Source organism: Sphaeramia orbicularis, chromosome 8 (assembly GCF_902148855.1).
Source record: "Sphaeramia orbicularis chromosome 8, fSphaOr1.1, whole genome shotgun sequence".
Classification (NCBI taxonomy): Eukaryota; Metazoa; Chordata; class Actinopteri; order Kurtiformes; family Apogonidae; genus Sphaeramia; species Sphaeramia orbicularis.
Genome location: NC_043964.1, coordinates 47,219,301 through 47,235,427, shown reverse-complemented (window position 1 = coordinate 47,235,427; position 16,127 = coordinate 47,219,301). Strand labels below are relative to the sequence as shown.

The 16,127-nt window shown below is 41.5% G+C and overlaps 1 protein-coding gene across 4 annotated transcripts in view; it reads left to right on the top strand.

The window, feature by feature from the left end:
* prr12b (proline rich 12b) overlaps positions 1-16,127 on the top strand; it is a 47,013-nt gene that overhangs the window by 8,363 nt on the left and 22,523 nt on the right. For 2 of the 4 annotated variants that reach the window (XM_030141988.1, XM_030141987.1), the window contains exons 2-4: positions 10,540-10,697; positions 11,145-11,306; positions 11,519-16,008. In XM_030141988.1, coding sequence (XP_029997848.1) covers positions 10,540-10,697; positions 11,145-11,306; positions 11,519-16,008 — 4,810 coding nt within the window. The remainder of the gene's footprint in view (positions 1-10,539; positions 10,698-11,144; positions 11,307-11,518; positions 16,009-16,127) is intronic. The other 2 variants (XM_030141990.1, XM_030141989.1) reach the window with 2 other exon arrangements.

The following is a 16,127-nucleotide window of genomic DNA, read 5'->3' as shown; positions in this document are numbered from 1 at the left end:
GATCATGTAATAGTTTGCTATAGTATGTTGCAAATAAACGTTAATTTACGTGACATCTAGGCTATATAATGTATATTATTATAGACGGAGGCAGAAAAGTCAGCTTGAGATTACTGCACAAAGTGAGAATTTTATTTTCTTTGGTCAGGATATGTACAATCAATCCAGCTTGTGTTTACAAGGCTGCAAATTAATACTGAACAAACAATAACTCAAACTATGAATTATGAAAGAGCTGCAGCTTCTTAAACTGGCCACAATGAACATTTGAAAGATAAACGGTACCACAGTGCTTCAGTTTCAGCATCAGAGTTTGTCGTGTGTTTTATGTATTGTGATTGTCTCTCTCAACTCAGTATATATTTTCTATTAGTAAGTTGTTGTTTTTTGTTTTTTTTTTATCAGTTACTAGAAATTTTAGGTGACCCCATCTGAATTCCATGCGATCCCACATGGGATCCTGATCCCAAGGTTGAAAAACATTGGGTTAATTGGTCAGTCACCCCCATAGGAGTGAATGTGACAGTCAATGGTTATTTGTATGTTATGAACTGACACCACATCCAGGGAGAACCCCGCCTTCACACATACAAAGCTGGGATGAGCACCATTACCCCCATGACCCTCTAGTGGATTAAGCAGTGCAGAAAATGAATGAGTGAAAATGGAAATTACGAACAAAATGTTTGATTTTTTTCCCTTTTTTTTTTCCAAATGATGAATTGCAGCACTAAGTGATGGCAGATATCATATTAAGAGATTGATTTTACAATTCTGTTTGAAATTCCTACAGTAGACACAAATGTATTTTGTGAAAGAGGCAGAATATGTAAGATTTGTATTCTTTCTGCTCCTTTTCATTCATTATGTGGTCAGTTTGCTGACATGTCATTTTAAGCAGATTTTATTTTATCTCATGAATTAAATGAACTAACTAAATAACATATTTGGATACTATGTAGCTAACAGTCATGATTTTTAAAATTTGCTTAATTAATAAAAAATGGAATGAACTGCAATTTTTCGAGTGATTTGTGGGGCTACGTGCCTTTAGCCTCATTGCGTAATTGCCTTAGTCATATTTTAGATAAGTATATTCTTCATATTCGACCTAAGTCACTTTTATTTGTTATGAAATCATTATGTCTCTTTTTGTTGTTTTTGCAAACTTGTTGACACATCTGGTTGAACGTACTTTTATTGTATATATATAAAGTTCTTATGTGTTAGTTGAAAAATTTATTTTTTCTTGCCTAAGAAACCTTAAAATATGACTTGTACTTTACACTAGGGTTGCCTGGAAAACAGGCAGATACACTACCTGTCCATGAAATATTTCATTGGACTGCATTAAGCTTTGATTTGACTACTGGACACATCATCTGTGGCATACACTGCCCATCAGTATCATAATAAATGTCACAGCAAGTATTTCCATCAAAACTTGCATTAATTTTTTTTTTACCAAGATCTTGTTTTGGTGATGGGAGAGGTGGACCGGTGTGTAAAATTTAAAATCTACCCCGAACTACATGTCTGGACTCGGACTGCAATGTCCAATCACTGTGTGAAAATAATGTCTCATGCTCCACAACACCCATTCACTATTTCAGTTTAATGAGTGTGATGAATCTGGGGTTGTCCAGTTTTGATGCTCTTTTGCAAAGTGATGGATTATTGAAATTAGAAGCTACTCACTGCCATTTTTCTCAGCTGGGTTGTGCATTTGGCTGTAGCTCTGAGTCTTAGTTAACAGTGATAGTTGGTCACTGAGCTGCATGACGCAGGTATTGATAACGGGTATTGACTTTATATTGTCAACATTACCTTTGTCAAAATTAGCTTTGCTGTTGTGTCTGTTTGCTCATTTCCAATTTTATGATACATATATTTCAATTCATTATGTTATGTTGGAATTACCTAGCAGGAATATGATTCAAATACCTTTGAGAGGAATGAAACATTAGAAACTAAATGTCTGAATGAAAATGAGTTGTTCTAAATATGAGCTTAACCAATGCGGTCTTGAAGCCAAGAGTCAACAAAATTCATTGTAGGCCTTAGATTTGGTCAAAGAGCCTTAAAATGATGCAATACAGGTTTACACAAGTTTTCAAGTTATACAGTCTCAAAATTAACCCTTAAAAGATCCAGATCTATTTTTGTCACAACTTTCAAATTATTATTTTTGTCTTTTTCAAGTGATTTAGCACCATTTATTACAATATCATCCTCTGCATTTTGCATTTGTCAGTCAAAATCATGTGTTTTCCTATATTTAATTTACTGATCATCAAGATATTCATAAAAGTTCAGAGTGAATTCAAATGTTATGTCAAAACAGAAAAATTAGGAAACTAGAAAAGTACTCAGATCTCTGCCAAGGCAGAATAATCCCCACCCCACCACCACCAAAATTTAATCATTTGCTCCTTGTCCATTATCAATATTTCCTGAAAATTTCATCCAAATCCATCCATAACTTTTTGAGTTATCTTGCTAACAGACAAACAAACAGACAGACAGACAGACAGACAGACAGACCCCAATGAAAACATAACCTCCACCGTTAAACTTGGCGGAGGTAAAAAAAAAAAAAAAAAGAATATTCAACAAAATAAATCATTAACTGAACAAGTGTCTCCAAGTACTGTAATTTATCAAACTCCATGGGTTTTACTGGTGAATCAATGTTGTAGAAGAGGACGATGTTTCCACAATCACTATGGAACCTCTGAACATTCAAATGGGTCATATCTGATGACCATGAAAAGATGACAAACTGCATTTTACACCAATTATTTACATGTATTGACAGGATTATCAGATACAGAAGACTGTGGTTACGTGTACCAGGGCTGAGATGAAGAGACATGGCCAGGATCAGGAAAGGTCAGATCCAGAAAATCAAGCAAGAAGAAAACACACACACCGCAAAGACAAGTGAATAGGGGCAGCTTAAATACTGGCCAAGTGATTAGGCACAGCTAGGAGAAACAGGTGGAACTGATTCAGCTGATGAGGTGTGGAGAGGTGAGGGAGATGACAGCAGTTGGGAGTCACATTTGTTAGGCATGTATGGGTACATCCAGCTCTGTAAAAAATAAAAGACCACTGCAAAATTATCACTTTCTCAAATTTTACCATTTATAGGTATGTGTTTGAGTAAAATGAACATTTTTGTTTTATTCTCTAAACTACCAACAACATTCCTCCCAAATTTCAAATAAAAATATTGTTATTTAGAGCATGTATTTGCAGAGCACGACACATGGTCAAAATAACAAAAAAATGCAGGTGTTTTCAGACCTCAAATAATGCAAAGAAAATCAGTTCATACTGATTTCTAAACAACACAACACTTCTGTAACTTTGGAAAAGTTCAGACATCAATATTTGTTGGAATAACCCTGATTTGCAATGATAGCTTTCACGTGTCTTGGCTCTCCACCATTGCTGTTTGATGACTTTATGCAGCTCCTGACATAGAAATTCAAGAAGCTCAGCAATGCTTGATGTCTTGTGACCATCCATCTTCCTCCAGAAGTTTTCAAAGTGGGTTCAGGTCTGGAGATTGGGCTGGCCATGACAGGGTCTTCATCTGGTGGTCCATCATCCACGCCTTTATTGACCTAGCTGAGGCAAGGTGCATTGTCCTAATAGAAAAACCAGTCCTCAGAGTTTGGGAACATTGCCAGAGCAGAAATCGAGTAGTTTTCTATAGTTATTTTTTGATTTGTTACTTTTGCAGTACTAATAGCACTATTTTTGCTTATTGTAAGAAGTTAGTGATGGCTACAGTAGTGGTGTTTATACTTCTCCTTCTTAAATAAGGCATGGATCAGGTGTTTATTAAGTAGAATAAGGTGTGCTTGTGCTGGAATTCAACAAACACAGGAATGGAATGGCTGTCATGCATGCAGACATGCTGATTTCAGAGGAAATTGTCGGGGTTCTCTTTATGTTTTCCCAGAGCTGTATATATATGTATATATATTACTATTTATCTGTTTTCCTGGTAATCTACTGTACCACACTCCAGTCAGGTGGGTGGCGGTAATGCACATGTTAAGTCAGGTGCCAGCCACCAATCAAAACCAAAAATGAAAGAATGAAGAAAGTTGGGAGTCACAGATGAAACTGATGTGGCTGACGAGGTGTGGCAAGGTGGGGGAGGAGACAGCAGCAAAGCAGACTGTGACAATTGAGGACTTGCAGCTGACATCACTGGTCATGTGATTGTTGTTTACACCGCCATATTGGTAGGCACGCTATCTGGATCCAGAAAGTCAGAACTGTTGTTTTATATCGTGTTTTTCTTTGGACTTATGTTTGCATGTTTTATTATTTGCGAGTATGTCTGCTTGTGATACATGAATTTCAATGTTTACTAACAACAGTGATGCGCACACAACTTGGAGGTAAAAACATGAGTACCAGCTACCAGCCGGCTCACATCAGCCGTGTACACCTCCAGGCTCTCCCCCGGAACTCGTGAAGGAGCTGATATGTTAGCTCTAAAACGGTCCATAATGTTGTATCTTCTGTGTATTTCCTCAAATTATACTTAATACAACATGAATGAACGGGACATAGATCAGCTCGGGAACAGGGAGCAACATGTGCCTGCTTTATTCGTTTTCTACTCAACAATGTACCCAGGACAGTGAATAGCATAATACCTACGCACAACAATGGGTGGCAGTAGTGGCCAATAACCCCAATATGCTCAATACCTAACACATAAACTGTCTCTGTCCAAAAGCCGATCCCATCTTCTCTTTCACAGCCGCATAATTTGACTTGACCGCATCGGGAAGGCTGTCCCATAGTAGAAAAGCAGACTTGCACAGACAGGTGGGGAGTATTCTCACCAGCTCCCCGCTTAACTCACTGGTGTCGCCCACTGTAGCTCTGACTGCCACTTCCAGCTGAGGAAACTCTGGCTGCCATCGCTGGTGTTCTGTCGAGTTGAGCTGCTCCGTCGAAGTAAGCTACCAGTAGCTTATATCGACAGCGACGTCTGTCGATTGACGCTATCCCGTCAAAACATGCTACCTTATGTTTCGACACGCCTATTTCAAGATGAAATAATGCTTCTACTGTAGAAAAACACCATTATTTACTTATTCGTACGAATATGGGTAAAGGATGCTCATTTTGACAGGCTTTTATAACTTCTGTCAAATAAAGCTCCCGCTACAGGTAACATATTTATACAGGCTTATAACTTCTATTTGATAAAGCTCTGTAAACATAGATTTAGTCAGTTAAATGGTAGGCTACTATTGTTGTCGTTCGTTGAACTAACAAAGAATAATCTAAATGCCATTAACACTGAGGTGACCCACGTACTTAACGCTAATATCATACAATGAGAACTTCCTTATGCTATTATCATCTCACTTCAATATTCTATGTCTATCCTTCGTGCACATGTAATTGCTTACAGGAATTGTCCACATAGATTTAGTCAGTTAAATGTTCGGCTACCATTATTGGCATCTGTTGAACTAACCTAAACAATAATGTAAATGCTGTTAACACCCACCTAACCCACGTACATAATGCTAATATCATACAATGAGAACTTCCTTAGGCTATTATCATCTCACGTCAATATTCTACGTCTATCTTTCGTGCACATGCACATAATTGCTTCCATGCTTACTGCTCAAAAGGCACTATAAAAGAAATATACTTACAAATATGACTCACTTCTGCCTGGGGTAGCACAAATCGATGGGCATTTAAACTGTGAAAATGGTTAGGGGTCATGCACATGCTCAGTAGCGCTAGGTAGCTCAACTTGACAGGTAGGGTGGCTTGACAGGACACCGGCAAAGGGGGCAGGTACATCCACAATCACTCTCTCTCTCTATTGGGTGATAGGCCAGGGGAAGCCCTCCTGGTAGGTTTAAAGGGGTCTTCATCACCGTACCACATAATGATAATCCTTTTTTTCCACGCCACTAAGCGCAACAGACATGCAGGCTACTTATACTGAGAAGCTACGCTAACCGCGGTTATAACTATAAACAGCAGTCGGCAGAACAGAACCACCGCTGCCACCAATGGAACCGAGCAGTCTTTCTGCCTAACTTGTACTTAGTGAAAGCTAAGTAATAAACGGCACACAGGAGTTTAGCAGGTCCATCGTTTAACACGCTACGAACTCAGCGTGACTTCCTCCTCCAAGACTTAATGAATGCATATGTCACATGAAACTCATCTATTGCAACCAACCACAACACATGTGGTTACCATGATCACACTGCTTAAAGCTTTACGTTATTGTAGATCTACACAGGAGAAAGATAAATATCACCAACAATGGGCAATTGTACGATCCAAGGAAAGCTTGCCTACCAATATCACGTTGTAAACAGAAAACCACGTGATCATGTGACATGTGTGCAAAACCTCAATAACAGACAGGATGTGTTTATTAGAATTAACCACTATATGTGCTTGGTGGCTCTCTGTTTCACCCTTCTCAGGTGGCCATTAACAGTAGCCAGTATAAAATCATGTTTCCTCAGAAAATCATAGAATAGAATTTTTAGTATTTACATTTTTGTTGTGAGACATGCAACTTGATTTAAGTGGAAAGAACAAAAACATGCTAATGTGCTAAACATACTGACATGATAACAAGCTAATGGGCTGTTTAGGGGTACTGCATACTTGAATTTTTAGCTGTAAACTAAATTTTATGACTCAACATAAAACTCAATCAATACTTTATAGTGTGGAACTAAAATTTTATAAAGCACCATTGACATTAGTCAGATGAATGGTGGTGGTGGAGTCATACACTTGAGTCTCCTGTACTTTCAGAATTTGGTGTTAAAAATTGTTCTTTGTCTGTCTCCATAAGAGGCATGTGTACCGCCTGGCCTAAAAGTAGAGTCCACCAAACCACCAGACTCAGTTGATGGGGTAGCAGTTTTGCCACCAAGATCACTGACTTTCATCTAGATCTCTACTGGGATTTCAGAGGTTTTATTAGGTGCTGCATAAAGCTTTTTCATAAGTATATGAAAGACTTAGGTGCAGCTTTGTGCAGCCTGGAGGTCATTCTGAAAGAGACAAGAACAGAAAGGCAGAAAATGTCTATGCTCACTTTTTTCATTGGAACCATCACTTACTTCTTTAAGCTTTTAAGTTTTCACACAAACATTAAAACTATTTGTCTTTATTTTTTTCAGTTGCATGTTAGTTCCATCTTAAGTTGTTAGTAAGTTGGATACAATTTTGTTGAAGACTGCAGTGCACATATTGTTTGTAGATGTCATTTGACTTGTTTGTTGTTGTTTATTTCTATAGATATTTTTATATATACTTTTATACTGTTGTTATTGTTATTATTTTTATGTAGATACTTTTCATATATCCTTTTACTTTTATACTTTTTGTGGATATTGTTTCAGCTGGTTCTGGAATAAAGGACAAGTTGCTTGTCAGATGTGTTTTTCAAATTTTATTTTTTGTTCTCTTCTTCAAATAATCATTTAATCAAATCAAATTGAGGAAAATATATAGATTAATTGATTACCAAATAATTGATAGCTGCAGTTCTATTATATATGTATGAAAAATATTAGAAAAGCACCCAAAGCAAAACTTGGTGAAGTGAACGGGGGATCATTTATAGTCATTAGATGCAGAAAAAGTAATTTTAGTTAGTTTGGGATGATCTGAGGCTGATATGATGCCCAAAGTGCTTTTGCGCTGCTCCTCAGCCATATAACAGTAGAGAAAACCTTGCACATTAAAACACTGGGTGTCACGTAATAATGGAACCAGGTTGGTTTCTTCAGTTTTCCATAGGAAAGAACTGTTTACAGGCAAAGTAAAGCAGTGAACGTATTCTAAATATAGCGCATGCTGGAACTGATCTACCTTTTTAAGGGGCATAACAGTAACATAAATAAAGTTGTGTCGTTCTGTGTTGGTGACTTGTGGTTCTTTATCCTAGGACAAACCTGTCTTACTCATTTACACCTCCAACTCACCCCTCCTCACCTCCCCCACCTGCCCTTGCTCTTTTTTGCCCTTTTCATGCGGTCAGTGAAGTTACATTTTAACATCAATATGCTGATTTAAACTACCTTATTTTTTTATTGAATACAGCATGAGTATGTTGGAGCAGTAACAATGGTTGTGTCTGTTGGTAGGTGTCAAAACTAAACAGCTGTTAATTCTGATAGAATGCATTCTTTCATTGTTCTAGATAGAAATGTTATTTTGAGAAGTTTGACAGTTTAATTGGGAATTCATTGAATTGGATTTATTCTGCTGCGTTTCATTGCCACTTTGCTATTTGTTTATTCATTATCCAGGCATCTTTGTTTCAGACTGTTTTTTATCACCAACTTGATGTAAATCTTGTGCCTAATTCATCAAACTGCTCAAACAAAAGAAAGTATGGTAGATTTGATGTTCGAATAGAAATGACAGAAGTAAATAATTCATTCAGCTTGTTTCTCACTTTTTCTCATTGTGTTAAGTATAAGAGTGTATATGCATCAATGTGTATGCATCTACTATGTATATATTATGGGTTATGAGTATGTGTGTGAGGATGAACTTGTTTTTTGGGATATCCCAAAATATCCTTTTTGTCTGATATTTCCTGTCTTCTGCTTCAGTTGAAACGCAAAACCCACCTTTTCATTTCTTCTTCCTTTTCTCTCTTTTTCCCTTGGTTTTACATCCTTCATGTCATTTTGGGTGGTTGTTATGTGTACTCACATGTATGTATATAAGTTTATCTAAATCACTTTATTTAAATAAATGCATAGGATGGAAGTTTTTTTTGTTTTGTTTCTGAAGAATGAATATCAGGCCAATATGATGTGGTACTTATGTGCACTTATGTGATACTATAATAACCATTTTAGAGGTGGAGCCCCTGTATAATTATAGCTATATGTTATAGCACCTCATATTTGTATTCAGTGTAATGGTCTGTGGTATTCTGTCACCTCTCTGGTCATTGCGCAGATGTTTCGTTTCACTGACATTACGTAACAGTACCATAACATGAATAAAGTGTAATATGAATAAATACTAATTACAGTATGTTGTGTGTAAACATATCTTCTGTCTGAGTCACACTAACATTTCAGCAGGAGATGTGGTCATTTACTTTACATTTACTACTAGACATTACAGTGTTTAATGCTCTGAATAAGTAAATTAACTTAAAAAGTAGGGCTGGTTAATGAAAAGATTCATATTGCTAATCATCACAATAAATGTGATGTAAATGTAATAAGATGAATCGTAACAAGACAAAAACACATTTCTAGTCTCTGATATGATGATTTAGTGCTTATCTTCATTTTGATGTAATTGTAATTTAATCAAAGTAAATGAAAGTAGTGCAATTAGGGATGCAAATTATCGATTAATTCATTAATCGTTAGTTGGTTGCCCTTATCGATCGATTAACGATTAATTGATAAGCGGCGATTTTCCTGAGAACCTGAATTTCTTTTTCAAAACGATCTGTAAGAATAAAAGCTAAATATTGCTTATATACTTTATGTCATATTCCTTCATGATTGATTTTTTTAACCGTTTGATACAGTCAGTGTTTCCTGTGGAATTCGTCTGCTGATGTGGCGGTGTGTAATGGGGGGTGCACGCGCGTGCGTTTCGCCGGTGGGTGGCTGGGTGCCCGCGCGTGCGTTTCGTCGCGCTGCGTGTTGGTTGGTAACCGCGCGCGTGCGTCACTTTCCGTCCTACTTCTAACAATGGGGGTACGGTGTCCGTGCCCCCGCAGAAGTGTAAGTGAAACTTTTCGCTCATTTATCTTTTCCCCACCTCCTAAAGCTTCGCAAATGCTCGACATACCTGTGTCCCGAATCAGGAGCCTGGAGAATGTTTTCAACTTCTGTCTCACTGACCGTGGACTACACCAACGTCCACGGAAAACGCTCCAATCAGATACCAACCCCGCATTTGTGCGTGTAATTATTCGGGGGTGCACCGCTCCCACAAACAGACGGGCCGGTCTGTGTTTGGCTCCACCATGTCCATAAAGACATTCTCACACATCAACGCCATGATCCGGTTCAATGACCCGCTATCCCAGCTGCGGCGTTGCAGCGCGGACAAACCGGCAGCCGTCAGACAGGTGTGGACGGGCGGAAAAGGGCAATTAACCAACAATTAATAATTTAATCGAGCAAATTCTTATCGACAATTAATCGTTAGTCGATTAAATGTTAACATCCCTAAGTGCAATCTAATTTTTTATTCAACAAAATGAAAACATGTAAATGTTTTGTGTTTGTTAACAAATTTAACAGCGTTAAAACCCATACATACAATAAATAATATATATTGTGATGGTGACATTTATCATTATAAAGAAATTATATTGTAAATATGAGTATAGCTTTATTGCCTGGGCCTATTCAAAAGCATAGATCTGTTTGGCAGGTTTGTCTGGTATAACTATAGACTGGTATAGATTGTTGATTGTGAATGAGTTTTGATGAACATCACTGTCTATCTGTTCCTCAGCCTCATGTATGGGAGCTCCAGATCATCCCACCCAGACTCAGAGCTGATCCACAGACAGGCCTATAGTGCCCCCCACCCCCTCCAAGGCTATGCAACCAACCATCACCCGGGAAGCTCAAGAGAAGGTGGAGCCTGGGGTGCTACTGGTCGCACGCTCGGTAAGGATTGATCATGTATCTGTAAAAACAGAAGGTGACATTCAACTTGTCTGTTAGAGTGGCAGGCCACTGCTGTGAAATGGATATGATGGAAACCCTGGGATCAGTATCATGCCAGTATCTGGTATCAATGTCTGAACAAGTACTCTGATGATTTTATTTCTGGCTGTAGAAGACTCAATACATGTTTTTTTCCACTATTTCCTTACCTTTCTGAAAATATTTGTTGGTTGTGCATTATGTGAAATACTGTCCATTGAGAAAACCAGTTCATTCTATTGGAATCTGGCAGCACCTCTGTGAAGCCTTCGGTCAATAAAAATAGAAACACATTGTTTGGAAGGAGTAAAAATGTATACTGTTTATATGTTATTGTACTGTTGCTATCATAATGTAATTTATGATATGGTTCACATGAATTAAGTGAAGGTTGTGGTTTGTTGCTAGGCCTGTCTGGGCTGTTTGATGCCAGCCTCCACCATGCCAGTCCCTCGGGTCCTGATGCCTCAGTTATGAATCTTATTTCAGCTCTAGATTCCCGAGGTCCCCAGCCCTCTCCTTCGGCATCCTCCCTCCTCTCTCAGTTCCGCGCACCATCTTGGCAGACTGGTGAGTGGTCACCCTGTTTGAGTGAAGCTAAAAAGCACATTTATTGCTCATAACATCTTTGAGTACGTTAACTGAGAAAATAAGAATCATTATTTGAGATACAGAGTATTCATTTAACTTCCCAAAATAAGAAAATCGTTTTTAGATGTTACTTGGTTAAATGTGAATGTGACTTCCTTTGACCAACATTTTCCATCTAATGTGTCCTCTAGCAATGCATACACCGGCCCCAGCGGAGCTCTTTATTTCAGGGGCACTGCCAGGTTCCAGCTCCTTCCCCTCTTCCTCAGCCCTGTCCGCTTATCAGCATCCTGGTTCCTTCTCTGGAAGACCTTTCACTCCCTCCATATCCCTACAGGACACGCCTACATTTAGCCCCACCTCCAATGGCTTGCTATCTCCCCATGATCCCCTTCTTCACATCAAAACACCCTCCCAATCGACCTTGGGTTTCGATCGTTTGCTGTCTTCCCAGAGTGCCACCTATCGTTCATCCCAAGAACCCCCAGCACCTCTTCAGAACCAAGCCCCTTCCACCTCCTCTAGTTGCCATCTGCCACCTCCCCAGTTCAACCTATTGTCCTCCCAGCTCCACAACCAGTCCTCCCAGCTTTATAATTCATCCATGTTCTCTTCCACACCAGCTCTGCCACCTACAGCTCAGCCCCAGGGTCCTCAGGAGAGGGCAATTCCCAGGCAGGACAGTGTGATTAAACACTACCAACGCTCATCGCCAACCCAGTCTACAACACTTCCTCTACAGCAGTACGTCAGCTGTGGTGGATCTACAGGCTACCAGCAGATAGCAAGTCACCATCGGCATGCTGGAGTGTCCTGCAGTCCCCTGGGGGAGCAAAGCCCATCATCTGACCCAAAGCCCTCACCACGAACAGAGTCCCAGACATACAGACCCATCATTCAAACACCCTATACATCCTCCTCCTCCTCCAGCTCCTCAGCCTCTGCCTCTTCTGGTACAAAAGGAACAAAGAGTTCTAGCTCCACTAGTGGCTACTCCTCCTCAGGCTCAGGATCTTCCTCTTCCCGTACACCACACACTCCACCATCAGCCTCCTCCACCTCCTCCTCCTCCTCCTCTAGTTCCAAGGGAAGCACTGGATCCATGACTGCTCCTTCTCGTCAGCAACCCCCACCTCAGTCAGTACCGGGATCACTTCCACCACCAGTGGTTACATCTGCACTTACTCAGCAGTCAGCATCTAAACAATGCCTTGTTTCCTCCTATGGCTCACCCTCTGTGGCCAAATCCAGCACAAGTCTATCAGGCCAGACCCCACCCCAGCAACAAGCCCAGTCTTATTCTCCCAACCAGCATCCATCTACACTCATGGCACACTCATATGGAGGCTTCAACTCACCTCATGGCCAGGAAATGACCTCTTTAGCAGCAGGATCTACAAGAAAGGCTTTCCCTGGTTTAGGTCCTGGAGAGCGCTCATTTTCTGCAGAAACAGTCTTTGGTGATTCAAACTTTGGCTCAGCTTCTCTCAGAAGAGCGAGCAGTCCTGCCCTAGGGTATGGAAATGTTGGAGGATCATCTGGAAGTGGACCTGCAACAGGAGCTGGTGCTCTTGTCAGTGGAGTCGGGTCTGCAGGATCTGGAAACACAGCTGCTGGTCTTGGTAATGGAGGCAGGACCACATACCATCTTCCTGAGTCCAGTCCCTCTCCCTCCATCAGTTCTGCTATAAATCGCTCTGGAGTGCACTCTCCAGCTTCTGCTCGCCCTGCACAATCGCCTGGAGGCTCAGGAGCCAATAAGTACTTGTCCTCAATCCTCTCCCCTCCTTTTATGTCTTCACCACAAGGTTTCCCTGATACACGGGAAGCACAAAGCCAGTCTTACCACACTACACCACCCAGGCCAAAAACAGAGACCAGTATGCTGGGAGTTGAGCGCTCCCAAGACGAGGAAGAGGATGATGATGATTTCCTCATTCACCACTTGCTACATGCACAGAGCTCAACTCCCCATCCATCGCAGCATCATCAACCTTCTCAGCAGATGCCCCAACCCCTCACCCAGGTTACTGACAGAGAAGTCAAAGGGCTGGCCTATAATATCAACAAGATATCAGAAGAGCGATACCACCTTCAAAGTGTCATTCGTACCAATAATACCACCAGTAGTTCAGGGACTGGAATGACAGTTGATGCCAACACTCAGATGGAGATATCACAGAAGAAACAACAACCAAACAAGCCAGAGTTGACGTTGACAAAATCAACAGCTGGAGGGGTGGGAGAGGCTGCTGACTCTCTTTCCCACTCCCATCAACAACAGCATGACTCCTTTAGCTCTGTGGTCCATTATGGAAATGATGACACCTACACCCAGCATCCACATGCACATCATCCCCAACATGTGTCCTCACACACGCAGCAATGTCAACACTCCCAGCTCTCCCAACACTCTTGCCACACTCAGCATACACAACACTCTCAGCACACCCATTCTCACCCTCACATGAATCCGAAACAGCCTTCAGAAGCAACAGACAGCACTTACTTGTGTAACACACAAGATGTGCAGCAAACCCGTCAGAACCAGGTACCCATCTCTATGATGGATTCCTCACCAAATCCTTCTAGCCAAACTCACATGCTGCAGTCTGTCCTTTCCCATACCACCCACACAAAGATGGACCCACAGCAAACCCCAGCATCAGCACAACAACATCAACGACCCTTAACCCAGCAGGCTATGATGGTTTCAGCTGGAGGAGCAGGACCTACTAGAGTGGAGTCTCACCCACAAAGCCAGTCACAGTTGCAACTCCAGCTCCAGTCACAGGATATTGATACACATTACACTCTTGGACCCCAACCAAGAGATCAAACCCAACCTAGTCAGAACTCAGTGTCTCCATTAGACATGCTAGACCAGTCACTTTCCCAGACCAACAATAGAGACAGTGGGGCTCTGGACAGGACTGGGGTAGGGGTAGGGGTACAACTTTCAGGAGGGGAGCAAAGTGGCGCAGACATGCACAGACAACAGCACAGACTTGCACCCCGTCTCCATTCCCAACAAACAGCCTCAGATCTCCATGACTTCCTCTCTGAACCAGACCTGTCCAACCCCACACACCTACACCACCTCAACCAGCCTCAGGCCCATGCTCATTCTCATACACAACACCAACAACAAGCACATACTCACCATCAGCTTCCACACACTCAATTAGGACATCCACACTCTCACAGAATGGCAGCAAATATGGTAACTCCCCAACAACAGCAACAGTCCCAACCAAGTGAGACTGAACCCCAGCTCTCACATGCTCAGTTAGATCCACTCAAACAGCACCAGTTTGATTCTGTGAGCCCTGTAAGTAAAGTAGGACAGAATCAATCTCAGCAGCAGCGTTTCGCACCACTAACATCAATTTGCTTTCCAGACTCTCTCTTACATGATGAAGATCGCTCTTTCTTTCCTGCAATGGAGGATATGTTTTGTTCAGCTGATTACAAGTCAAGCTGTGCAGGGGATTCTGGGACAGGACAGGCTGCTCAAGAATGCCTCACCCAAGGTCATGGACAGGGACAAGAAAATATGGAGGCCTTAAAAACAGGAGGTGCTGGAGAAAGCTATGACATGGTTGGTCATCATAGTGATCAAGGCTATGGACAATACTGCCACAGCCTTCCAGGAACAGGAAATGGCAACCTGCATTTAGATCTTGACTCATTAAAGACCCATGAGCTTCCCTCCACTGTGAATACTGATCAGCTTGGCCTTATCCAATCCCAAACTTCAAATATTGGGTTGAGTTCAGCAATTCAAGGCAATGATTCAATCAACAAAATGATGGGAGCTGTAGGACCTGGTGGTTCAGGCACCACTGGTCTAACCACACCTATCTTCTGTTCCTCTCGACCTAAGAAATTGCTGAAGACTAGCTCATTTCATTTGCTTAAACAGCGGCAGGAGCCACAAACACAAACAAAGAAAAATTATGCGCAAGAGTATGAATTTGAGGATGATGAGGATAAAGCTGATGCTCCAGCTGATATTCGCCTCAACAGTCGGCGCCTTCCTGATCTGCTCCCTGACTTGGTGTCCAGTTGTAGGAAGGTGGGAGGGGTATCAGGGGTAAGTGGGGTCACTCAAATGATGGACATGGACTTCTGCCATCCATCCAGTTACTCTTCCCTACCCCCTCCACAACCTCTTTCACATGACGGCCCTAAGAAAAGAGGCAGAAAACCAACCAAACCAAAACGTGAAGGTCCTCCTCGGCCACGAGGTAGACCACGCATACGACCACTTCCAGAACCTCCTTTCTGCAGGGGGCTCATGGGATCAGTGTCTGGAGAAAGCAGGAGGGGTCGCGGCCGTGGCCGAGGAAGGGGTAGGAAGGAAGAGGGACTTGTGGAAATGCATCGAGACATGAACAAAGCGCAAAGTATGACATATCATCCTCTGCAGCAGCAGCATCCACAGCAACAGTTCAACCAACAGCAGCATCTCCCACCACATCAACATCAGCAGCACAGACATCAACTAGGGCACCACCAGGCACCGCCACAACAACATCACCTTTGCAGCCAACAACAGCAGCAGCAGCAGCATGTTTCCTCTGCTCAGCATCAGCCACATCATCATCAGCAGCAGCATCATCTTCAGCAACAGCAAACATCGCAGCAACTGCAGCAAGATCCTATCAGACCAATCAAGGTAATGGGGAATATTGCAATGGCAAGTAGATGTAACATTACCACATCATATTTTAATATTTTAATATCCATGTTTTCAATGAAATCCATACCCTTAGCTAGGTTTAGAATTATAACAGA